The sequence below is a fragment of the Labeo rohita genome, chromosome 1, assembly GCF_022985175.1.
Source record: "Labeo rohita strain BAU-BD-2019 chromosome 1, IGBB_LRoh.1.0, whole genome shotgun sequence".
NCBI classification, from domain to species: Eukaryota; Metazoa; Chordata; class Actinopteri; order Cypriniformes; family Cyprinidae; genus Labeo; species Labeo rohita.
Genome location: NC_066869.1, coordinates 24,180,397 through 24,208,326, shown reverse-complemented (window position 1 = coordinate 24,208,326; position 27,930 = coordinate 24,180,397). Strand labels below are relative to the sequence as shown.

Below are 27,930 nucleotides of genomic sequence, written 5' to 3'. Positions count from 1 at the left end.
TCTATTTCACATTCAAGTTTTAGAAATTTTGCAGTATGTGCAGTTTTTTTTTTAATGTCTATATAGTTTTTTATTTATTTTTCTGTAGCTTTAGTTTATATAGTTTAAATTTCATTTAGTATAGTGAAACCTGAAATAAAAGTTTAAAAAATATAATTTTTATTCACCTGATAATTATTGTTAAGATTTTAGATTTATTTAACAATAATTTGAGCTCATATCTTTCTTTTACAAATGACTTGTGACAGCCTAATGCTAATTACACAGCATTCACTTATTATTCAAGTGACCAACAATTATCATTTCCATTTTGTCATTTGCATCCAATGACTGTAGCGTATTAGTTATAATGAGCATTTAATCTCTAAAGGCATCCAATCCGTTCATCCAGTTTGACAGAGCGCTTGTCATGTGTTAGTCAGTGAGCCCACACTGCAGGGGGTCCATACAGCCATGCAAAAAAACTTCACAGTCCCAACAGTTTTTTTATCGTCTTATTCATCGCATGTCTTTTTCTCGACAATTCATTTCATATGCATCAAAGTCTGTGTATGTGCTCAGTTCTCTTACTGTGATGTGTCAACTGTTGTGTGTTCGCTAGTCCACGCTAGTCACTTATTTCTCTCTTAAACCGTATGCCGTGAAATGACACAAAAAAACGAGCTAGTGGTATATGTGTATGCTGAATGTATATGCTCACGTATGAATTATCCATACATTGTTCTTCGCGAGGCATGTTACAAAGTGTGTCCTTCAGCTTTGTTTGTGCTCTCCGCCATCCACTGAGGATCAGGTAAACAGACAAAGAGAGAAGGAGAAAAGAGAGAGAGAGACGGTGAGTGATTTCAGCAGCACGGCTTTTCTTAAGCGTTCCTGTTAGCACTGAAGCACGGGCTGCTATCGATTAGAATATGAAAACCTAGAGGCCTGCATATGAGATCGGGGATGAGCAGGCAGCGCAGAGCAGTAGAACAGACAGGTTGCATACACAGCATGCACACACACGAGCAGTGGCACAGGAAGTTGCTGATTAGGTTTGACCCGGTGTCAAGCAAAAAAAAAAGGAATGCCGAAGAATGCAGGGGGAAATCAATGACTGACAAACAAGCGCCTTTAGTTTACTGCCACGAGTGATGATGCTGTGGAAATTATACACACGTGTGTGTGGTGGGATCTGCACGCTGTATTTAAAGCACAGAGCTCCGTGTGTGTGCAGTGCGGTTTATTTAGCCTATTCCAAGGGGTTTAGAAGTTTATGAAACTCATAATTTTCTCTCTACATTTATTAGGATGAGAAACATTCAAAGCTATTGTGAAACTCACACCTGTGCACATTCTATTAATACACAAGGTGATGTTACTTAGCAACCACAAACCACCTACAATTAGACTAATGAACACTCGGCGGAAAACTTTTTAATTCATATTATTGATGTTAATCATTTATTTCACTTCACGTCGTGACTAAGAAGGTCATTTGTAGAATTCCATGGAGTGCGCAAATTCTTGTTGGACTGCTGATTGCTTCAATAGCGTTGTTGTTGTTTATGCGCTAGCAGAAGAGTACTCATCCACCTCTCTTTGTTTTCACAGAAATAACAATTTCTTCATTGTCTATGAGTTGGTTTGTTTGTGCACTGGCAGCACAGACAAAATAACACTTGTCGCAGCGGTTTCAACTCGTCTTTCTGCTCTCGGTTTTAATTGACAGCTGCACTGGATTATGTGGCGTGTTCAACTTCTTCATCTGTTCACACAAATCATTACACACGAGAGAGAGGGTCAATCTATGTTTGATCTGCTCATGTGTGTATGTGAGAGAGAAACTGGCAGTAGGGAAGTAGTGCTGATGGAGCAGGTTGGCATGAAACCACGAAAAGAACTTTGGTTATCACAGAGAGAGAAAAAACGAACGAAAGCGGGATGAGAGGCGAAGAGATAGCGGAAATGAATTTGAAAAAAGCTGCAAAACCAGGATTACACAGTGCCCTCTGCATACTCACTTCCCTCGGTCCATTCGGCAGCTGAATTCCTCACCATAAAAGGCTTGTGTGCTTCAAACCGTCTGAAGCTTTTTAGCATTATCAGTAGCACTTTACTTGAAGTGATTTTAGCACGCTGGAATGCTGTTGTACTGAACATCACCACAGCTGTGATTCAGCCATAGAGTGAATAACAAAATAACAGGTTGCATTCTGTCTGAAATGTATGTTGCTTGATATTAATTTCTGTTTTATTGAACCGTTGTATGAAAGTAATATCACTCACAGTCGTGCTGCAGTACTAAATCACAGACATTTTTGGCTCATGTAATATTGTTACAATCGGAATACACCTTTATTAAAACACACAATTAACACCTGAATTAAGGTGTTATATAATAAACCTAACATATGACCCAAATGAAAATATTATATAATGCATTATAATGGTAACACTTTACAAAGTTTCATTAGTTAAGTACTTTAGTTAACATGAACTAAGAATGAACAATACTTCTACAGCATTTATTAATGTTAATGTTAATTTCAACATTTACTAACGCATTAGTAAAATTCACGTTAGTTAATGCACTGTGAACAAATGAACAAATGATTTACCGTATTTTTATTAACAAATATTAACACAGATTAATAAATAGTGTTGTAAATGTATTGTTCATTGTTTGTTCATGTTAGATAATACATTAATTAACATGGTAACACTTTAGTATAGGGATCAATTTTCACTATTAACTAGCTGCTTATAAACATGCCTTTTCATAACATATTGGCTATTTATTAGTATTTATAAAACACATATTTTGCATGACCATATTCTACATCTCTAATCCTACCCAATATCTAAACTTAACAATTACATTACTAACTACTAAAAGCAGCAAATTAGCAGTTTGTTGAGGGAAAAGTCATAGTTAGTGGTTTGTTAATAGCAAGAATTGGACCTTAAAATAAAATATGACCATTAACATTAACATTAACTGATTGAACCTTATTATAAAGTTTTACCATTAGATTTTATAATAATATGACCATAAATACATACATTGTAATTGTAAGCATTAATTGTAATTTATTAAAACTGTAGTTACAATTATTTATAAAAAGATTTAAAGCAAAACCGTGTTCCGATACCAAATGATTACTAATACTAATACTTTTAAAAATGTTGATTATTTGCTCATTTTTAACTTAGAATGTATTTTTAAACCCTGATAATTGATTATACAAATTCTAAAAAAATTAAAACAAACATTTTATTCACACACGTTTCCACATTTATTTAGTTGACTTATGTGCATTATAACACACTTTCTCCATGATATATATATATATATATATATATATATATATTTAATAATTGATAAATGTAAATTGTAATTGTCCCTAAATTCAGTTCTAAACATAAATATTAAAACAAAAAGCAACAATATATTAAGATATACTCTAAAAAAATGCTGGGTTAAAAATTTGGACAAACTCAGCGATTAGGTTGTTTTGACCCAGCAGTTGGGTTAAGTGTTTTATTTATTTTTATTTATTTAGTAAGTTTTATTTAACTCAACTATTGCTTAAAAATAATGTTTTTTCTTGCTTAAAATGAACCCAAAATAGGTTGGAAATTAACATTTATTAATATGTTTAATAAATTAACATTTATTAATGAGTTGAATAAAGAATAATATATTTTTTAGTTGTTTATTAATAAATATTCACCTTTTGATTTTTGCTGATGCCTCTAATAATTATGTGTCCGATTTTTAATTTACAACCTATTTGGCTTAATTTTAAGCCAGCCATATAGTAATTTTTAAACAATAGTTGAGTTAAACAAAACTCCCCAGAAGGTTGGGTCCCTATTTCACCAGGCATTTTTGTAGCACGTAGAACATTTAATTAATGAAATAAATAAATAGTTATCAACATTGCAATTACTGTACATCTGCTGTGATTAATTGATTGTGAAAGTTGTTTTTCAGCGGTTGAGCATTGTGACCAATCGCAGCCATGTCTGCTGTGTAATGAATGCAGTGGTGAATCAGAGGCCATTTAATGTGTATCTTTATATCAGTGTTCAGCCAAGAGTGAACACTTTATTGCTTTAGTCAGTCGGTCTGAGCTCAGTAGCTTCGGCACACACACACAGTGGTGTATCAGTGGCAGCACATAATGTTAATGGCACTTAATTTGTTGGTTGGGATGGGCTGGCTGGCTGGTGTGAGCCCTGCTCCCAGAGGATCTGCCTGTAATTGTGTTTCATATCATAAATATATAAATAAAGCTCGCAATAATTACCAAATAATAATTCTCCCTGCTCTTTCAGCCTCCCTGTTTCTTTTTCTCTCACTAGCATTCACACACACGCGCTGGATTCTTTCATCCGCTTGTCTTTTGGCTTTCTCTATTTCTCTTTCACAATGCAGTTTAATGTAAAGAGTAGAAGGTAATTAGAAGACTGTGTGGTCAGGACTCTAAAGCCGCACTCCAGAAGTGGCCAGAAGAGAAGCAGAGGTGACTTTGCTCACTGTCTCATGAGTGTGTCCAGACGCCTGACAGGGAGCTAAAAGTCAGTCAGCTTAATTACTATTCACTCACTGCCCTCACCCTTTGCCTTTGACTGCTCTCAGATCAGGGGTTCTTGACCATGTCTGATAAGCTGTTATTATATGCTAAGTGGAGCCACTGAGCCCAGGTCAGTTTTCTGTTTTGGTTGAGAAGGTGATTATGTGTGTGTGTGAGATCGGTTTCAAAAAGATGTAAGCGAGGAAAAGAGCAAAGCTTTTTCACATAACAAGAAGACTGTGAAAATGTCAGCAAGATGAAAACATTTTCATATAAAAAGCATGAAATATGTGCTTTATCTCACTATGCATCAGGCCGTTCTACTACAGAATATCTCTTTGTCTGCGGAAAAATGAGAGTTGTTTCATTTCAAATCCTTTTGAAGTTTTTACTCAGTATTGTTAGTATGTGTGCTTGTGTGTATGGCCATTCCAGCGTCCATTTGTTAATGGCTGATTTAATGGTAAATGCATCTAAGATGAAGATAAAGTGAATTTGGCAGCTAATGAAAGCAAGTGTGTGTGTTTGTTTTTGTGTGTGTGTGTGTGTGTGTGTGTGTGTGTGTTTGAGACAGAGTGGTTCCTCAGCCTCACAACTTTATGCAACTCACCAGTGCTGTGGCCTTAAAGACAATTGTGGGCTCTGTGGAAAACATTTTCAACTTCTATGTGACCACAGCTAGTGGAGCAGAAAGATCACAAACAGAATGCTTAAGCTGCGAATCATCATTCTTTGCCTCTTTTTGTCTGGTAGCAATTGATGTTTTGTGTTCATGCTGCTTGCATTTATGTTAATGCATGCATTTGATACATATTCTTTGGTTTTGATTTGCAAGATGGAAAAAATCACGTAAACTTGAGTTTTAAAAAAAAGAAAATTATTTACTTTTTCTTATTTACTTTGTGAAGTAGCTACTCTATGTTTGTTCTTTTCATTTGCGGTTGTTCTTTTTTTTTTTTTTCTTTTGGTTTAAAGTGGTTTTCTTTTCTTTAGGTTCTCCCATGCCATCCTCTCTCTCCAGTCCATCAGTCACTGAGCATTCCCATTCTCAACCACCTTCACCCAATCTCCATGACAACCAGAGTTCCGTCTTAAGTAATGCCACCACGCAGGCGGCGCAGGACTCTGATTCGGAAGAAGAGTACACGGCCGCTCTCTATAGACCCGTAACGCAGCCTGCCCTCAGCCACAGCTGTAATGGTAAGGTGACCGCCCCTCTCTCTCTCTCTCTCTCTCTCACTCGGTCTGTCCTCCTAGGTCTGTGAAGTAAGAAAAGCATGAAGGCTGTGTATTCCCAGTAAAAACCACTGGAGTGAACTCTATGCGGGCTTTGTCGGAAATTTTATTAGAGAATGTCACATCCAATCAGTGGTGTTCAACTTCTGGGTAGATTAGAGGGGGGTTAACTGATTTTGTGTGTAAAATGGTCATGGACCTCATATTGCACTCGAAAACCAATTTTGCATGCTCAGAAGCATTTTCAACTGAGAATGGATATTTAGATTTTACTGAACTTTAAATTAAGTTTAAGGAAATAGTTCACCCACAAATAAAAATTCGGTCATTGCAGGGTTATTATAGATAAAAACCTAAAAGTATAACTAAAAAAATAACGTTACCCAATGATTAAGAATGGAAAATTGATTCACTGCCACACAAAGCTCATCATAAAACATACAAAATACACTGCCCTCCAAAAGTTTGGAAACAACCTAGAAAAGTGGGGTTTTGGGCTATGTTGGCATGAATCCTTTTTAATTTGTGATAATTTCGCACTGATAAGGGACAACACAAAAAACTCACTCGGATGTTTTACTCTGCTGTGTTTTAAAGGTTATTTTGGAAATGTAATAGGTTACAGATTACAATGTACCATATTTAAAATGTAGTAAGTAGTGTAACTATTTCAATTAATATATTAATGTAACTGATTACATTTGATTACTTTTTGACACATTTTTTTCTCAGTGACTGTAACAGATTACAGTTACATTTATTTTGTAATTAAATTACAAAATTCCATTACATGTAACTAGTTATCCTCCAACACTGTTTCTCTAAGGTGTAAATTACACACAATTGCACTGAAAACACTCATTTTGAAGCAGTTGTTAATTTTTAAAAACATGTTTGTAATAAATAACTACACAACGTTCAAGTATCCTCATATGTGACCCTGGACCACAAAACCGTCGTAAGTAGCATTGGAATATTTGTAGTAATAGCCAACAGTACATTGTATAGGTTAAAATTATTGATTTTTCTTTTATGCCAAAAATCATTAGGATGTTAAGTAAAGATCATGTTCCATGAAGATATTTTTTAAATTTCCTACTGTAAATATATCTAAACTTAATTTTTGACTAGTAATATGCATTGCTAAGAACTTTATTTGGACAACTTTAAAGGCGATTTTCTCAGTATTTTCATTTTTTTCCTCCGTCAGATTCCAGATTTTCAAAAAGTTGTATCTCAGCCAAATATTGTCCTATCCTAGCAAACCGTATAATAATGGATAGCTATTTGTTCAGCTTTCGGATGATGTATAAATCTCAGTTTCAAAAATTTGACCTTTACGGCTGGTTTTGTGGTCCAAGATCACACATTCTGTTTACCACAGACCTTATTTTACTCATGAATTGAAAAACCCCATAGAAACCCATGGTCAATCAGTCTTGAGTTTTGACATCATGGCTGCAGCACTCGATTAGGATAAAATTATCAGAGTAAACCAATCTGGTGTGTGTGAGGGAAACGTTTGGATGTGATCAGAGCAGGACAGTGCCACATCAGATTTTCATTGTGAGAAGCGCTCAGTGGTCACTGCCAAAGCCACATCTGACTTCCTTTGATACTTTCAAACTTGCTAGATGTTATCAGAGGTTCGGCAGGGAGTTGGGTTGCTGGGGCTGTTAACACTCGCCCGCTGAGAGACACGGCAGAGGCTCCCTCTGATTCTCCGATGACTATGTAAATGAAGCGTACGCATGAAAAAACGGCTTGTGGGACGCTGGCTTAAGATGATGCTGATGACAGCTGGAGCTCCTAAGGCTCTCAAACAAAGACACAGAGGTCATGGTGCATGAGGACAAGAACACACCAGCAGAGTGTTTGTTTGTGTTAGCGTCTGAAAGACACAAGATGAAAACAATAACAGGAGGAGGCTCAGAGCATAGCTGCTGGAGACATGGGAATGGAACACATAAAACAGAATGCGCTCGGAGTAAAAGCACACACATAGTATTTGCAGCTTGTTTTTTAAAGTGATAGTTCACCCGCTAATGCAAATCGTAATTTATCTTTAAAAACCCAAATGACTTTCTTCTGTTTAACATGTAAAGAGTTATCTTGTACAATATCCAAACTGCACTTTTCCTTACAAAGAGTGAGTGGTAACTACAGCTGTCAAGTGAGATTTTCAGTAAATACCTTCTTCATCTAGAGTATGAATTCAAAATACTGTAGTGCACAAATCATATGAGCTACTTTTATGATGCTTAACCCTAAAAACTGTAAATATCCCCTCCTACTGTAAACTTAATTTTTGATTAGTATATGCATTATTAAGAACTTCATTTGGACAACTTTAAAGGCGATTTTCTCAATATTTAAATTTTTTGCACACTCAGATTCCATATATTTTTAAATAGTTGTGTCTCGGCCAAATGTTGTCCTATCCTAACAAACCATGCATTAATGGAAAGCTTATTTATTCAGGTTTCAGATGACGCATAAATCGAAATATGGACCCTTCTGACTGGTTTTGTGGTCCAGGGTCACATATGAGCCATAAAAGCTTGATGTATTAAATATGATACTCAACCAAAAACACACATGGAAACATTTTTTAGATTTATTTTTTTGGGGGGGGCTATTATTTAATATGTATGAAAGTCAGTTTCTGCCACTAAATAAAAAATGATAATAAACTTGTGATATAAACTCGCAATTACAAGTTATAAAGCCAGATAATATAAATCTGCCATATAAACTCACAATTCTATTTTTTTTCTTAGAGTTGCATGATATTCATGAAATTCTGACTATTTTTCTCAGAAAAGCATGATATAAACTCACAATTGCAAGAAATAAAGTCAGAATTGTGAGATTAAAACTGCAAGTTTGCACTTTTTTCTCAGAATTGTGAGATATGAACTCCTAAGATAGGAGTAAGATATTAATATCCTAATGAGTTATAAAGTCCAGTTTTGAGGAAAAATGTGAATGTGTCTTACAATTATGACTTTATAACTGACAATTGTGTTTATATTGTAATTCTGAGAAAAAGTCAGATATGCAAGTCTATATCTTGCAATTCTGACTTTATAACTCGCAATTGCGAGTTTATATCACACAAATCTGACTTCATTTCTCAGAATTGAGTTTATATCTCAATTCTGACTTTATAACTCACAATTGTGAGTTTAAATCTCACAATTCTGAGAAAAAAAGGAAGATTACGAGTTTGTATCATGCAAATCTGAGAAAAAAAGTCAGAATTGTTAGATAAAAAGTTGCAATTACCTTTTCTTTTTTGTGTGTGTTTTATTCTGTGGCAGAAAATTTTTCCATAAATATGTAAAGTTTTATAAGGTTAAAAACCTTGGTCCCTATCCACCTTTTTGTTTAGAAAAAAAGCAGTGGAGAATTTATGTTCTATGGAAAAAAAAAAAACATACAGGTTTGGAATGACAAATGTTGCCTTCAGAATCAATTTCAAGTCGGCTAGTCAGATATTGGCTTTAAAACATTACAAACTTATAAACACATTTTAAACACATAGATGAATACTTTAACAGTTGTGCTCCTCATAATCCAGAATTTCAGATTAACCAAGCAGGAATGCTGTATCACCATCAGACCTGTCAAGATCCACTTTCTTCAGTCTGTGTTGTTGACATTGGTGTTGATGTAGTTTTACCTCTAAAAGCCTGCCTTAAACAGAAACATTTCATTTGGCCTAGTATTCTTCCATAATGAGGATGATTAGATTTGCTTTATGAGGAGAATGCACAGAGTAACTCCACCATTGTTTATTCAACGGAATAGCTTGGCAAATTAAATTTAGGGCTCTCCTCTGTATAATTCCTACATTCTGCAGCGCATAAGAAAAGTATGTTGTTTTAAGAACACTTTATAGGATATAGGACTTTATGTCTCCATGCACTTACATCCGTTAGGTTGACAGACTTCAGTTCCGAGCCCAAATAGGACCACACATGTCCAAATGTTTACAGTACGCTGCTTTTAAAGAAAACTCACCTTCTATTCATCCATACAATGTAATGCAAGCCCTAATCAAAAGCAGCTCCAGTTAAAAGGAGAAAAAAAAATGCTGATCAGTGTCAGGCTACTCATAATGGATGAGCTTTTATCTGCAGTGAGGGGCTTTCTCGATAACCATCTGGATTCACGGTGATGCAGGCTTGACTAGGAAACCCCACGTTTACCGCCAGTAAGTCTTTTAGGCTGATGTACGTGTGGCTGTCAAGTGGGGATCAGGAAGCACTCCAAGCACTGACGTCTCATCATTTGAAGCGATCATCGATATTTGTAATGAGTGGAGGTGCTGTTGCTGATCGTTGCGGAGACGCAGGGCTGCCCGGCCCACTTAGCAGATCAAACTGAAATCAGGGTTGAAAGAGAGAGAGAGCAGGAGGGACAGGCTGGGAAAAAAGGCTTCAGTGCACATCCTCAGAGGCCTGGTTTTAATAGTCTGAGAGTAGACAGCAGGTCAGTGCACCGGCTCCTGTCTGCACCGCTCCATATTAAAGACATGAACTCAGGCAGAACAGGAACAGGAAAGTGGGAGACACAGAGGAGATGGAGGAAGGGGTAAATCGAGTTGGGTCAACAGGTTTTATTTATTTATTTATTTACTCATTCGGTCATTTCTTTTCTTTTTTTTTTTTTTTTTTTTTGCAAGTGACAGCATTCACAGCTATTTATACCTAATTATTTAAGTTGGTATTATCTGCATATCATTCATCTTGATACATTTGCATTTAATAATTTGTTAAATTGTACACACATATACTGTGTAGGACATTAATCACACAATTAATTAATTATGTACTGGATTTATATAAGATTTACGGTGCTATTTACACAATGTCACTTCATTGCTCATTGATTTCTTTTCATAATTTGTTTAATTTAATAAAAATACACCCTTTAAAGTTTTTGGGTCAATCAGATTGATTGATCGACTGATTGATTAATTTTCTTTTACAGTTATTTTATTCTGATGTTTTGAAGTTTCTTTTATAAATATTTTCTAAAGAATTCTGAAAAAAATGTATTATGGTTTCCTCAAAAATATAAGCTGTTTTTAACTTTGATATAAATTATATTTTAACACTAAATCAACATATTAGAATGATTTCTGAAGGATCATGTGGACAGGTCAGCTTTGCATCACAGGAATAAATTACATTTTATTCAAATAGAAAACAGTATATTTTAAACTCTACTAATATTTCACAATATAACAGTTTTTGCTGTATTTTTTATTTGTTTTTCAAATATATGCAGCTTTGGTGAGCATAGGACACTTTTAAAATAGCAAACCAAACTTTTAAACAATAGTATGTCTGCATGGATATACAGTATAAAATTAATTGTGATTCATGGCCTCAGCAATTCATTCCATTTACATTTTCCAAAGCACCTTCTGCTTTGCCTTTCTTTTTAAGAATAAAAATAGAGGATGAGAAAAGGGCCTATAAAATAAGCATGCCCTATTCTGTTGTTATCAGGTCAAAACGCGTTTGAAATGCAGAATAGGCATCAGTAAGATAGACAGACAGACAGCGAACAAGAGCTATGTCCGTCGAGAGCGATTAGCCTCCGCCTGCGTAACCCATCCAACATAGACTCTTGTTGTCAATTAGCCAACCAGGGGGCCTGCTGAAGCTGCCAGCGCGCCGTAGTGCGGACTCTCTGAAACTGAGCCTCGGGTCACCAGGCCTGTCGGGCTCCTCTTCTCTCACGCACCGATTGCTATTGTCAGGTGCAGTGGGCATGAAAGCAGTGATTTTATAGCACAGGAACTCCAATAACGTTTACCGTGGCCGACGGAGGCCCCCAACTCCTATGCCTTGCTCAGTCAGCCACGCGGGTTGCTTAAGTTCCCACTGTATCTCACTTTCTGAGAAATCTGGCGTATGGGCCGCAGTTTAAATTAGCCGACCACATCAGTGCATGCTGGAGAATGAACATCAGAGTGTTCAGTGTGATCCAGCTCCAGATGGGGGGCAGTAACGGTCCAATGGGGCTGTAAAAGCTGATGAATCAGGGTTGGATGCAGATCAGAAGCTTTGTTCGCTCAAACTGCATTTTTTCTGGAAAGAGGTTAAATTAGGGCTAAAATAACACCTCTGAAAATAGATTTTGGGAGCTGTTTAGTCTATGAGGAGGTTGTTTTTTTTCTTCCAGAACTCCAACGCTTTGCATTGTGCAGCACAGGGCTTCACAATGCAAAACAGGAAGTCTTCTTCAAGATCATAGCTAGATGTCGTTTTACAGTCTTAGAAATAAAGGTGCTTTAAAAGGTTCCCCAGTGATGCCATTGAAGAACCATTTTTGGTTCCACAAATAACCATTCAGTCAAAGAACCATCTTTTTTTTGCCTTTTCATAATCTGAATATTTTGTAAAACAGAAAGGTTCTTCAGATGTTAAAGGTTCTTTATAGAACCATTTCAACAAAAAAAGTTCTTCTATGGCATCGTGAAGCACCTTTATTATTGAAATACAAAAAAAAAAAAATCCTTCTTGCTGTAGTTTACTTTTTTGGTCTCTACACGGTTCCCATCTGTGCTATTTTGTAGTTTTGTTCACTTTACTAAGGTTCTAAATGTATAATGTGTAATAAGAAAAATATAAAAATCTGTGCAAGTGTTTCAAAATATATACAGTTAAAAGCAAAACGCACATCTTGTGTGTATTCGTGAAGTTTCTTCCATCACTCACAAATGTGATGCAACTTTGTGTGATTCCACATCGGACCATTTATAATAGATTTAAGTGTTAAAGATTAATATTGCGTTTCATTCTGAAAGGAACCTTGTGTATTGTCTTGCTGGAGGTCTGTGGGCAGTTGCACCAAGGTTGCATGGAGTCATTTTTGACACCAGTAATACGTCTTTCTGCCTGTCCGTCTGCCTCTCGCTCTCTGTGTAACGTTTACTTCATTGGGCTGTTAGGAAGAGCTTCCACTTCCCTTGCGCGGGTTGGATGTAATTGGGAGCGCAACTGTATGTCAGTTACAGTTCAGTGTAACACTCAACCCTGCTCGCCTCATTAAAAGGCGTGCGTGCGTGTGTGTGTGTGTGCGTGAGCGCGTCAGTCTCGTGTTTGTGTTGCTCAGCGCCCGTCTGCCGCAGCAAACATTCGTTCTCACCTGCTCATTAAAAATACATTACCACCCAAAACGTTTCGTCATCAGCTTTTTAAATAATGCTCATTCTTCCTGAGAGCTGTCGATGTCGAACAAGGTAATGGGTTGTCCGGCACCTGGCACAGCTAGCGATTAGCTCGCCCATCAGCTTGTGAATGATCACCCTGCCTGAGCGAACCCCTAACCTTGAGCGTACTCGCCGTGGGTATTCATGAGCTTCCCGCCGGTCACCGTGAGCCAAGCTAAACCTGTTGAATTAGTGCCGAAAAGACGGATGCTAGAAGAGGAGAATATTCCACGAGCATTTTCCAGCCCAGCTGAGGAGAGACAATAGACCTGAGGTTGCTGAAAGGGTAACACTTTTCAAATATGTTTCCTCTGGTTTTCTCATCTCAAATGGGGGGCTGTTTATCACAGCTCTGCATTCAATTTGATGTTGCATACAATCTCATATAGCATCGCAACTCATGCGTTATTGCCTCGGAAATACAACCTTGCACTTTAATTCACCTCCAAGTGGTAATATCAGGGGACTCATCAAAGTGGAAAAAAGAAATAATATCCCTCCAAACCCCACAGCAATTACTCTGAATTACGCCAAATTATGAACCTGCAATTCAGCTCTGAGGCTGAGGATTAATGTCAGACTCCCTCCACTTGGTTGGTACATCTTAAATTGCCTTTCACTGCCAACACGCGCTTTGACAGTTTGAGAAATTTACAACCTTCTGAATGGTGTAATTACTTTTCTTTGTTTCCCTCTCGCTCACGTTGCAGAAAAGACTCTTTTCTTTTCCCGCGTTCCTGTCGTAGCGTGTCACGCAGGCTAGAGGTTCAATTGATCTCCAGTAATGATTTGCCCTTGAGTTTGTCAATATTTAAAAACCACTTTGTCCCTCAGAAAATCATAGACAGCCAGGCAGATAAATGTCACAACCTGCTGATATTTATCTTTTATAAATAGCACACTGTTCGAATGTTTGACGAGCGGGAGCAGGAAGAGGGAACTCGGCTTCCTCCTTTCCATTTGCTTGACCTACAATTTCAGCTGCGCCGCCCAGAACGAGGGGCCTCTACTTTACCTCAGACATACCGCCATTAATAACCGTTCAAAGCCACCGTCTGCAGTTCTTTGATGGTGGGAGCCCACATATCTCCCACAGTGCCACAGACTGGTCGAAATTTTGCAGAGTGAGTCGAGTGGTGAGCTTGTCCCTTCTGCCTCTGTTCATTACTCTTTGGTAATGGCTGTTCTCTGTTGGGGGTTGATGCTAAATTGGCTGTTAGAGGCCAGAAGCCCGCACTAGCGGTGGCAAAATAGAAAAAGACAGCAGGAGAGACCTTGAATCACCCACCTTTTTCTTTTTTCCCCACCTCCTTTTTTTGAAGAATGGACGTCTTCTCTTCGATGCACCCACATCGGGCCCCTTTTTTCCCCTCGGTCGCCCGCCCGCACACATACGCGCACACCTGTCAGCCATAGACGCTTCACAAAAGAGGCATTTTCAATTCTGTCTGGGTCGTTGATCAGAGGACGCTGTGTCCTGTCCAGGTTCCACACAAAGAGACGAGGCCTGCATACGGTGGCAAAGGCTTGATCTCGCCTTTGCAGCAAAACACAGATTTTAGCCTCGCATCATAAAATGATAGTCTAGTGTCAAGCATCTGTTATAGTTTAGCTCTGGCTTTTAGCTAATCAAGCAGCGCTCTTTTTTTCCCCAATTGCATTCAGCGGTAAGAAATCTTTTCATGTGAATCATGCTCCCTGTTTATTGTCCTTCACAATCACTCTCACCGCAAGCAATCATGCTCCTCAGATGTAAACAAGCTTTGTTCAACCCAGGACAGAATGTACCTTTGCTGAGCAACTTTGTTGCATTAAAGGGATGTTTGTATGCCCTGATTTGTGCTTGTCTTAAATCTTATTTACATTTTTTCCTTATTTTTAATTTTTTTTTTTTTTTTTAAGTGCAGTGGGATATTCCTTGCCTGCTTGGTATGCCCACTTTGCTCAAAAATCCTTTTATTTCTACAGAAACATCTACCTTGTCCAACAGTTCCTTTCTGTCACTGCCCTGTTGTGACATCATTAGATGTGACGTCTGTGATCTGCGCATCTGAGAGAAGCCTTGACACTTTGTGTCTGGCTGCATTGTGTTCCAGTGATGCGAATCATCTTTGTGTAATGTGTTTATCTGTGAGGAAGTTGAGAGTTTGATATGACACTCAGCTTTTTGCATGGCCGCCCACTCCCCACTGCGGTCGGCATTAATCCCCTCCGCCAATGAAACAGAGAGAAGTTCTGCAAGGTGAAACATGACAGGCCGCCACATTGTTGACAAATAACCTTTCCTTCCATTCCTGTCAAGCCCTCCGAATGACAGCTTTAGCTTTCAACGACTGGTGCGCTTTTGAAATGTCAATTTAGCATCTTGACACATATTGACGATAGAGAGCTGACATTTTACAGGCCTTTCAGTTAGGAAAGCGAGTAATCCCACTTATCATAATGCCAGACATGCCACAATAAAATAAAGTAACACTGAACTTCTCATTTCTTCATTTTTAAAAAAAAGTGATGTTCCCAGACATCCTCCAGAGGGAATGAGCAAGAACAACTCAAAACACATCTGACATGATGTTTCAGTCTTCATTTCTTCAAATGCCTCCATCACCAGTCCATGAAAATACACAACTCTGCATGTCCAGGGGCTCCAAACCTTCAAAATCACTCTCTCTTGTGACATATGTTTGTTAAAGGAATAGTTCACTGAAAATTCTGTCATAATTTGCTCACTCATGTGTTTACAAACCCGTAGTCAGTTTGACTTATGTATTCAATTCCAAGTCTTCTGAAACCATACAGTATTTTTATGAGAGGAACAAACCTAAATTTAAGTTGTGGGACAAGTAATGATGTCCTGGTTGCGATCAAAATTGTTTTATTATTACGTTTAAATCTTTTAATGAGTTAAATGATTTAGTTCTCAAAGCTGCTCTGAAGAATTCTAACCAAACTCCCTCTGCCCCAATCTTGTCACAGCCCACTGAAGATGAAGATAACTTAAGTCATATAAGTTACTGTATGACTTTGAAAAACTTTTAATGTAGTATATGAGTATTTTTTTTTAGAAAAGTGCCCCATTTTTAAGGTTCCCTAATATTGTTTTGGGAGTCTCCTACAGTGGGTTTACGCATGCAAGGTCAAACAAAGCTTCTGTTATCTCAAAATATGCATTTAATATCACCTCATTTTCCAGCAATTCTCAAATGATTCATTCAAAGATTCAGTCTCTCTAAACCCCTCCTTTCCATGAATCTACTTTGCTCTGATTGGTCAGATTGCCCAGTCTGTTATGATTGATCTACCATGTGCAGCACATGTCAGAAATGATACGCCCATTGCTATAGTTTCGTATTTTGAACGCTCAATAGAAAATATGGTAATACTTTAGTATAGGGAACAATTCTCACTATTAACTAGTTGCTTATTAACATGCCTATTCATAACATATTGGCTATTTATTAGAACTTATAAAGCACATATTCAGCATTTTCATATTAACAACTACCTACTACTAACTACTAATAATAAAGAAGCAAATTAGTAGTTTATTGACGCAAAAGTCATAGGTAATGGTTTGTTAGTAGCGAGAATTAGACCTTAAAATAAAGTCCAAAAATCTATTATTTAACATACTTTATCATACTTTAACATACAGGTTGTGATTGTGGTTACTATGCCATCTTTCAAGAGCAAGCGTTTTGTGAATCCCACATTGAACTCCTGAGATTAGAGAAAGAGTAGTCAGTAAAATAACATGTTTGAGAATGGGTCAGGTTGTTCATGGCTGGCCGAATGACTAACGACTCATTCAGGCTGTTCAGAGTCGATTCTTTTTTTTTGGGAGAAAATTATAATTTAAAAATATTTATTGTGCACATTCGGCTTTACAACTTTGCAGATCATTTGCATTCCCATACATCTACATTTCACACTGCTTGAATATTCAAAATGGCATAATAGGAGCAATTTAAAATAATATAGTTTGTGCTCCATCAATGATAGAAAGTTAAATGGGTTTGGAACAACATGAGGCCGAATTTTCTATTTGGCTGAACTAATCCTTTAAGTCAAGCGCTTGTTTTGTAATCTAGGGCAGTGGAGCTGGTGGCCAGCTACATACAGTTAGTTTAGCCTCGGCCCAGATGTGCTCTAGATACCAGAGCCGATACCACTCTCTTTAATCACAGACTCTGGGGAACACCACCTTGTGCTTTCCACTGTTTCCCATCCTACGTTGTAGCTGAAAGAACCAACCCTCTCTCATCCCCACACTCATTTCAGCCACACAAGGTATGTCACGTAAATAAACAGTCTCATTAACCTCATGAATGTCCCACTGTGGAAGTACCACCGTCAGTCTTTCTCAAAAACTCAGTCCTCCTTTGGCTTTCTGCCTCTCACGGCTCTATTAGGCCCCATTTAGCCATTCACTTCTCTTCCTCCCCACAACACGCAACTCTTGTCTGACTACATCGCGCCCCCTTCGCCCGACTCCGCCATTGTGAGCGGACGCAGCAAAGAGACATTGATGGACGTTGATGGACGCTCCCCATTGAGCGACTCAGGCCTTCCTTTTGTAAAGCCTCTTTCAGGAGGAAAGGTTTACAAAATGAGCATTGAGAAAAGACAAGAAGGGGGTGGATGTTCGATATGACAGGCCTCTCCGAGTGCTCCCTGCTTTCTGACAGGTGTGGGTGAAGGACATGTGAGGTAATCTAGAGTTTGACAGCGCGGATATAAGCACTGACACTCTGGGTGTCAGGGCATTAGTGTTTCCGTTTCCTTGCACACACTGTCTCCCGCACACACGCATCCACTGCAGGTCAGATGTCTGCTGATGAACCAGCTCTGAAATAAAAGCTCGGGCCCAAGATGTGCTCCTACAGATAAGCAGCACTTTCATTATTTTTTTTTTTTTTTTTTGAATAGCTATCACTCAGCCCCATTAAGAGATAAATTGCACTGGCTGTAATTTCAAGTCTGCCTGTGAAATCCTAATCAAAAGGGCTCTTAAAATATTTTCGCTGCACATGAGCATGACGGGACACGTCCCGTGAGTTATAGCGGGCAGGGTCGTCCATCAGCGATCGCATTTCGGTGCCATAAAACCTGCATCTGTCCCATTCATCGTCTGGGACTGACATGTCCAAACTACTACCGTCCAAACTACTCCCAACCAGAGGAGAGGGACACAGGCTGGGTTACACTTCCCTTCTGCCATCACCAGAGGCTGATGTCTAGGCGTAGATTGGCTTTTGAGAGGGGTCAGGCTTGGAGGTCAGAGGAGGGGGCTTAAGTCAGTGTTACTGGGCATGTAAAGGGTCTCTATGCAGAGTCCCTGGAGAGAGACAGACACGATGGGGCTAATAGGGCCTGCTGCGTGACAAATGTCCATCTACGCTCCGGAATGGCACCTGTGTTGCAAACATATGGCAGGGAAATTGAGATGTATTGGAGAGCTGTCTCAGAGAACAGCCATAAAGTTGTCGCCCCACAGTTTTTTGGTGTTTGAGCGTCTAAGCGTCTGTGTGTGTGTGTGTGTGTGTGCAAGCGTACTATAAAACTAAATACATTATGTACCTTTCTCCCCTGATATTAAATGGAGATAAGATGAGCAATTGCCAAAAATGCTGAGTGTGTCAGATCAGCACACTTGATCGTCTCCTCCCACACTTCATTTACTCTCTCTTTATTTCATTCAACTTCTGCTAGCCAGGCGAGAAACAGCCAGAGACTATAAAATAAAATTCAATATCTGCCGTTGTATCGTGTGGCTTCAGGTCTTAACTGTAATTTCTGGGATTAAAATGAAGCTATGAAAACTTTATAAATCATAGTTCTAGTTCTGCAAAACCCAATTTTCTTAATCAGTCTTGCTTTCCAGTAAACATTCCTAAAACAAGATAAATTTACTGGAGTTTGTCTTTTTTTCTCATCCCATTGTCAGTTTATTTTCTTGCTGTAAGCGTGCATTAAATTTTGTTAGACTTGAAAACAATTTGTCTGATAATATTTTCATTATAATTAATGCAATAAAAACTCTTCCAGCTTTCTTTCTATTCCAAACTATTGCTATTTGAATTTGGCTGTCGTACACTTTTGTCATTTAAACATTAAATAATTAAGATAAGAAACTTTATCACAAATAAAACCATAATTCTGTCATATTTTCAACTCTCAATAACAGGACGTGTCAAATATATTCTCTGAAAACAGTTTTTAATATTTTTTTCAATTCTTAAGGGTTTTTTTGTTGTTCTTGTCCAGGCCTAATAACACAGGAAGCATATAAAGTTGTGTTTACTTCTGGGGGCAAAAGCGAATTGAGTCCAGAAGAGCACCTTTCCCGCAACGATTGTATGTCTGACAGTCTGATTATCATGGGAGTGAGTGGTACCATGCGCCATCGGTTGCAGAGGAGGCTGGAAATTGAATTTTAACAGGCTCAACAGTCTCTCTTTCCTCTCCCTCCATTGTTTTTGATTTTGTTGTTGTGCTCTTTGAAGCCGGCAGCTGCAAAGTAGATAGGACCCAATGGAACGTGTACACCTAGACTACGGAAACGTACGCAAGCACTCCCCCCGAGGACGTTATGAGAATCCAATCTGAAAGCTGTCTGTGCATTTTCACTGCCTCTGGGTCTCAGGTACTTGCTTTGTTTTGGTCAAAGAATAGATCAATCCTTTTTTTTTGGGGTTACAGCCCATCCTGAGGTTTTGTGTTTGTGTGGATGACTTTTAGGGGGAGATACAGAACATGTGTACGGACCTCAGACAAAAGCTGGAAGCTAGATGTGTTGTGATTCCCAACAGATTTGCACTCATGTACCTGTGTGTTGCCTTAAGCAATCCACACCACACCTGTCTTATTCTTTCAGCTTTCCGGCAAACCTTTCTTACTCTCCTGCATTCTCTCTACACATCACATTTTTACTTGAAGAGAGCACACTGTATCCCAGTATACTGCGGGGGTGGTCAGAACATCCTCTGTTGAGCTCTTTGATTCATGATCAGCCACACACCTGAACCACCGGGCTAGAATCACATCATCATTAGGAATGGGCTGTTTGACAAAAATCATATATATATATCACGCTAACGGTATGTATCACAATAGTCTTATTTTTGCAGGAATTTCTGCTCCTGAATCTGACTAGGTACATCTGAAGCCATTGTAAAATGTGTGCATACCTGCACACCTGTGACTGCACATCTGTTGAATTTTATAATAATGTGGCAAGATTCGATGTTACTTGGCAGCCTTGAACAATCTACAGCAAGAGTTTTCAAACTTCTGTAAATTTTGCTGTATATTTTACATAGTGCTTTTTTTTACTGTTTGAGAAAAAAATATGAAAAATATTCTAAAGGGGTCATCGGATGCAAAACGCACTTTTACATGTTGTTTTAATATAAATGTGTGTTGGCAGTGTGTTTACACAACCACCCTATAATGATAATGATTATTTTTTTATCTTTATACATGTAATATCCCCTTTTTCAAGTCAAGCCATTCTCAGCATCTTGTCTGCGATGTCACACAGACCAAGGCCGCTCCCACAAACAGTTGATTGACACGACCGTCTTACCTTAGACCCGCCCTGAGTGAGCTGATTGAGCTGTAAACACTCCTACCGCCATTGTTTTGACTCCGGTGCAGGGGAAGACAAGAATGTCTCTGATTGAGCGATTGAGGTGTTTTGTTGTTGCATGTAATAATGAACATAGCAGTCATCATTTACTCCTGACATCTGAGCCACTGAAGACGCAGAGGATTAACGCTACTTTCGTTTTTGAAGGAAATGCGCCGATCCCTGATCTGCCTAAATGCGTCTATGTTCACACGAATCATTCGTCTTCACCTATACCAGAAGTGATTATAAGGGTTTTTTATGCATCTTTGCGAATCACCTTTTGTGATAATGTACTAGTTAGTAAAGTAAAAAGAACTGCTCGTCAGCCCACAGAAAAGAGGGGCGGGGTGAGCAGAGCTCATTAGCATTTAAAGGCAGATGCAACAAAACGGCTTGTTCTAAAAAGAGCTGATTTTGACAAGGTAAAAGGGGTGTTTTTTACACTACCACTGAGAAATTTTAACCAAAGTATGTTACAGACTTCTCATTAAGACCCTAAGGAATCATATCAACTTGGAAAATATGCATCTGATGACCCCTTTAAAAAATAAATAAAATACCATAAAGTACAGTGTTGACAGGGTATCTTTTTACCCAATACTAAATGAAAGATTTATAGTCCTTTATTTATTTATTTATTTTTGTCACACACTCAAAGGCAACTTTTGGATTTTTTCTGACTTTTTTTTTAGAAAGTGAAGGCGCAGTAAGGCTGGATCCTTTGGCAAAAGCCATTCTTATAACCTACTATACTATAATCTGCTAGCATGAGTGTCTTCAAGCCTGTAGATGTTTCAAAGAAAGGAACAGGAGATGAGTGTGAATGAAACAGACACATACAAGCAGTTCTAGAAAAGGTCAAAGACGCCACAAAATGGCCCTGTCACACTACTGCAGTCCGAATCTGCCAGAAGCTTCTCCACCGCTGTGCACACTCACTTACTCGCTGTTTGTCATTCTGCTTAGCTCTTATAGCATCCCCACTGTATCAAACTGCCATCAAAGACAGCCATATGAGTACCACAGCAGAGCGCAGCAAGTTGAGCAATGGTTTTGTCTTTCTGGAAAGGCTGCTTCGCATACATATCATTGTGTTTCATCTTATCTGTGTTCAAGGAAAAAGGATTTTTTTGGCCTCAAGTTACAGCATGTAATCTCTTCCACTCTCTTTCAATTTCTCATTCTAGATTTGGCTCACCAGAGGTTTAAAGAAGGACATGATCCCTTGCAATGTGACAAATGCCGCTTAAGATCCCTGATTTGAAATCGACATAGCTACTTGTAGGCTAATGCTAAATACACAGCTTAATCAGTTCTTTAAACCTCCCCTTTTCTCACCTCTGCGTTTGTGTGTTAAGGAACTTACAAAAGTGCTGTTAAGGCTTTGATTATGTGCGTCTGGCAATGAGACCTGGTAAGTCTGATTCACTGCATTTAGGAGAGAGAGCGAGAGAAGACGATGACAGATGCTACGGAAAAGAGTAAATAAGAAGTAAACATACGTACGTTGTGTCACTAGCTTTGTCTACGACATTTCCTGTACAGTTAAATTAGTACAAATAAATGATCATAACTAGACTATAAAGGGATAGTTCACCCAAAAATTAAAATTCTGTCATTACTTACTTACCTTCATGTCATTTCAAACCCATAAGACCTTTGTTCTTCTTCGGAACACAAATTAAAATATTTTTTATGAAATACGAGAGCTTTCTGACCTTGCATAGACAGCAGTCCAACTACCACATTCAACACCCAGAGATGCAGAAGAGAAGAAATTGTTGAATAAAGTCGTTATTTTTTTCTTTGCGCACAAGAAGTATTTTTGTAGCTTTATAAAATTAAGGTTGAACCACTGATGTAACATGGACAATTTTAAATATCCTTACTAATTTTCTGGGTCAGTTCACTGCAAAAAAGACTCTTCTTACTTACTATTTTTGTCTTGTTTCTAGTCGAAATATCTAAAAATTCTTAAATTAATATGCATTTATTAGATAAGCAGAATGACATAAGATATTAATGTCAAAATTAAGTGCATTTTGCTTGAAACAAGTAAAATGATCTGCTAGTGGGGTAAGTAAAATATTCTTAAAACAATAGTATTTTACTTACCCCTCTGGAAAATAATTTTGGATATTTAGAAGAATTTTTAGATATTTTGACTAGAAACAAGACAAAAAAACTAAGTAAAAGAAGCTTCTCTTTTTTTTTTTTTTGCAGTGTTGCATTACTGTCTATGCAGGGACAGAAAGCTCTTGGATTTTATTAAAAATATCTTTATTTATGTTCCAAAGATGAACAAAGTTCTTACGGTTTCAAACGACTTGAGGGTGAGTAATTAATGACAGAATTTTCATTTTCGGGGGAAATATCTCTTTAAGATTTAAGATTTTCTAGGCAATTCATTAGAAGTCTGTGCATTTGGGAAAAGATTTTAGACATGTTCAAGTTGGTCAAGTGAATTTGCTGCATATTCCATAAAACATAAAGTCGCTTTGTTTGACTTCTGTGTGAGCTGTGCTTCCTACATCGCTATGCTATTGCCATTAAACAGTGAACTTTATTGCCCATGAAATTTTACTGAAATATCATTATTGTGACTGCACCTTTAAGCTCAAGCAATGAAGCTCCACCACCCAAACGCTGCTGCTTCACACACTTCTCGTTAACATGGTGCGATCCCAAACAAACCCAAGGGTGAATTTACTGCAATTATGACAGATAAGTGCCGCCAGGGTCTCCGGCACATCTGAAAGCGGATGTTTAATCGTCTCAATCATATGCTTATATGTGTACGGGTGCATGCGTTTGTGTCGTTGTCATCATATACTCAGCAGTTCGACAGCTGGTGGGGGTGGGTAATACATAGTTAAAGTCATCATCACCCTACTGTAATATGTCCCAGATGTTCTTTGGCAAAAGCACATTCATCCAGACACATTTGCCTAACTGCCACGATTAATTACCAAGGACAACTGCTTACATCTGCACAGCGTTACTGTTCTTCTTCGCCATTGGTTAACCTAGTTCTGTTTGTTTCTTTCCGCAGAGCAACCATCCAATCAGCACCAGCAGGGCCAGTCCGTGCTGCCACCAGTGCCGCCTCCGCACAAGCAGCAGCCGTCGGTGACGGCGCTGAACCACAACTCTCTGAGCAGCCGCAGGAACGTGAGCCCGGCCCCTCCGGCCGCCCTCCCCGCCGAACTGCAAACCACACCCGAGTCAGTGCCGCTGCAGGACAGCTGGGTCCTGGGCAGCAATGTGCCGCTGGAGAGTAGGTCAGTTATGTAATCACACACACCAGCACAGTTACATCCCAAAGTGTGACCTGTGTTATGGAAAGGTCCTTTATTTGACATTTCTCACACAGCAGAGCATGCAACCTTTATATCTCTCAAATCAGTGTGACTACAGGGCTTTTATTTAAAATGCAGCCTGTATCCAGTTAACTAGTAGACATGCTAACAAGCCTCAAAGTGTAATTTACATTCATCATTCATAGAGGAATTTTTGACTAGTCAAAGTGAGGTTTCTGTTTATCATCAGCCTCACAAAATGGGTTTATAATATGGCAGCATCAAAAAGTGCTTCTGCTGACTCTGCTCCCATCCCAGAGTGTGAGTGACTGAGGCCTCGCCAAGCTTAGGGGAGGATACGGCTTGCTTGTTTTCCTCCCATAAATCAGTGAGGCTGTAAGCTCGGAGGATACTCTGAGGGGTCTTTAAACACTAGCAGAAGGGAACGCTTTGTTTCGGGGGTTTGCACGTTAGCGCCGTAATGGCCTCTCTCTGTTTTTGATCTACTCCTTCTAGTGACACTGTATATATAATGACTAAGCCTCCCCCATTAAGCGATGTTACCACCTTGCACTCCTTTCATTCATCCTGCGTGATATAAGCACTGAGACAGAGTCGGGGTGGGTGCAGAAAGAGAAATGAGGGTCGTTCGAGAAACTTTCTTGAAGCGTTTGGTAAGTGATGCTGTCATTGTGCTAAATGTCTTACTGCCATTTTTTAAAAACACTTGATAAAAGGCAGTCAAGAGAGAGAGAGACAGCCTCACGTCCCCACCACAGCCTGAAAGCCACAGACCTTAGTCTGGATAGACAGAATATTAAATTTGATGTAAATGAGAGTGGGGCTTTGAGGGATATATGTACAATCCATTCAGTGGCTAATGGTACCTCAGATTCAAGCCAACAAAATCTGAAAAATGCCTTTCTGAAAATGCTCCAGGGATGTAAATGGCTCCAAGTTCATACTGAAATAAATGTAAATGTAAAGTAAATATACCAGGGCCTTTCTACAGTATTTTACTGCTGCACAGACGTGCGTGTAATGCGGCTTCACGCACGGATGGTCAGATGCACTTCTCAATGAAAATGTGCATTTTGAAAAGGTATTCATGTAAATACAGTCTGTTTGCCTTAAAATAAACAAGCAAAATACTGGATCTATGCATTAAAACTGCTGGTAATATTAATCAAATAATGGTATTAATGTTAATCTTGCAACAGTATCGGAAAGTACTATATATCAATATTTATTGTGCTTGTTTATTTATAATTTTTATATTTTTTTACTTATATGGGTCATTCTATGGAAATGTCCATTTTTCTGTCCCTTATTAAAATATAATAATATATTCAGATTTGCTGTGGTATTGAAATTTAAGGATTAGTTCACTTCCAGAATAAAAATGATAATTTACTAATTTTTTTTTTCTTCAGTTGAAAAGAAATTAAGGTTTTTGAGGAGAACATTCCAGGATTTTTCTCCATATAGTGGACTTCAAAGGGAGACAACGGGTTGAAGGTCCAAATTGCAGTTTCAAAGTAGCTTCAAGGGGCTTACAGGGTCTGCAAGACGATTTGTGGTTTAAAAGTATATAAATGTAAAAAAAAAAAAAGTAGAGCTGACTGATAATTTTGCTAGATAAGACCTCTTATTTTTTAGCAGGGATAGTGCAGAGTCTTTTGAAGCTGCATTGAAACTGCAATTTAGACCTTCAACCCATTGGCATCCATTGAAGTCCACTATATGAAGAAAAAATCCTGGAATGTTTCCTCTAAAAACCTTAATTTCTTTTTGACTGAAGAAAGAAAGACATGAACATCTTGTATTACACAGGGGTGAGTAAATTATCAGGATTTTTTAAATTCTGGAAATTATGCTTTAATATTGAGAATTGTGAAATTTCACTTCAATTTGTATAGACTACTAAAACATCAGTATTGTGACAATGCAACAGTGGACAAAAATAGGTTGTAAAATTTAGACATTAAACAGACTGTACATCACCCTCAAAGCCTTGTTTTCAATTGCATTAAATTAAATATGACACATACCCTGACTAAGGTCTACAGGCATGCGAGTACTGATGAGTGGCTTGCTTTTGAGTTTATATTTTATGAGCGCCAGTGCAAACACAGTGTTAAGAGGTCCAGGAATAACACACCTGCTTTAGCACCGCCGCCCTCGAGTTTCACTTCATGGCCCTTCACATGTACACACTAGTCCCAAAACAGAAATATCCAACAGCTACACTTCCTTTATAGTCTTTCCTTCTGTCTCTGTTTTTTTTTGTCTATGTGGCCGTCTTGCTTTTTTACGTTTTGTCGTGTCAACCACAGCAGGATTTTTGCTCTCTAGTCTATTGTTGTTCACCCGCATTGTTTTGCTTTCTGTCTCTTTTCCAACTGCTATTTGTTTTTGTTCTCAGTGGTCACACCATATCCTCGAAATGAACTTGGCGGGCCCTCCACTCATATTGACAAAGCATTATGTAGATTTCTGTAGATATTAGCGAGAGGGCTAAAATTTCTGTTTATATCCTGAGATCCTGAGACCACAGTGGACCACACACAGTCAACAGCCTCTCTGACACTCACAGATGCTTGTAAATCCATGCCACAGTGCTGCATCTTTCCAGATAAACACTCTTAAAACACACACTCGTTCAGTTACGCTCGAAAGCACGGTTCAAAAGGTGCCGTGTTCCAAGTTAGACATGGAGCTTACTTAACAACTGTTTACATGATACAGACTGACTTTCAGAGTTAAATAAACAAAACATCCAGCTCCCCGACAGGCAAAACAGTGAAGTTTAGATGAAAATAATGAAAAACATCAGCAATAGTAAATGGATGAAAACATACTGGCACAGAGTGGAAATGCAAACGCTTCACAACATGTGTTCCTGAACAAGTTCATTGATTTGTTTGAGGCAGGAGACGCTTGCTGTAGAAATGAAAAACTTTCAGTAGAATGCATTAGCCTTTGGAGAAAATTGCACAATCCAGTCCTTAAATGCGTCTCGCTAATTTACTCGCGCTGGAATAAGTTATCATTTGACGTTATTTAGAGGCTGTTTTACATAAATTTCATTAGAGGAACAATTCCGAATTTGTTTAACCGACAGGCTGTTAGGTATAGTAAATTGCTCCAGTGACACACTTCCAATATGCTTCATTGAAGAATACGTTTCTGTGTTTACAAGCATGAACGATAGGTTCCCAGGGCTCAGGTGGCATTGTTTCAGCAATTACCGACTATACCTTTAAGCCATTATTGACATTGTCATGAACCTTGTCGTGAAATACAGATCACGTCGGAGCATATGCTTCCACATTCTTGTAATTTGTGAACAATTTGTGCTAAACAGACAATTGAGTCTAAACGATCATGACTCTTGCTTTCGTACAGTCAATTACCTCACTCCGTTGTCTTTACTCTCATCATTATTTGATGATACTGTTAAAGTGGGGAATAGAGAAACATGAGAAGCCTCTTGAGACACCTGCTGGTCCTTAACTGATAAAAATAACTCAAGATCTCCGCACAAAGATGTCTTCCACGTTCAGAATCTGCGTATGTCAAATGTAAAAACAAATCGGGCGAACGTGCTTCTGGATCAAAAGTATGTACACTGCCATTCAAAAGTTTGGGATTAATGTTTTTTTAAAAGAAGAGTCTTATGCTCATCAAGGCTGCATTTATTTGATCAAAAATATAGAAAACATGTAATTTTGTGAAATATTATTGCAATTTAAAATAACCATTTTTTATTTTAATATACTAACAAATATTATTTATTCCGGTGAAGGAAAACTGAATTTCAGCATCATTACTCCAGTCTTAAGTGATATTTATTCTAATATGCTGATTTATGATCAGTGTTGGCACAATTGTGCTGTTTAATATTTTTAGGACCTGTGATACTTTTTTTAATAATAAAAATTTAAAAAGAACAGTGTTTATTCTATA

At 38.2% G+C, this 27,930-nt stretch overlaps 1 protein-coding gene across 17 annotated transcripts in view; it reads left to right on the top strand.

The window, feature by feature from the left end:
* LOC127152700 (teneurin-3) overlaps positions 1–27,930 on the top strand; it is a 589,677-nt gene that overhangs the window by 438,665 nt on the left and 123,082 nt on the right. For 13 of the 17 annotated variants that reach the window (XM_051093627.1, XM_051093698.1, XM_051093924.1 and 10 more), the window contains 2 exons: positions 5,556–5,762; positions 23,715–23,943. In XM_051093627.1, the coding sequence (XP_050949584.1) occupies positions 5,556–5,762; positions 23,715–23,943 (436 nt within the window). The remainder of the gene's footprint in view (positions 1–5,555; positions 5,763–23,714; positions 23,944–27,930) is intronic. The other 4 variants (XM_051094361.1, XM_051094441.1, XM_051094635.1 and 1 more) reach the window with 1 other exon arrangement.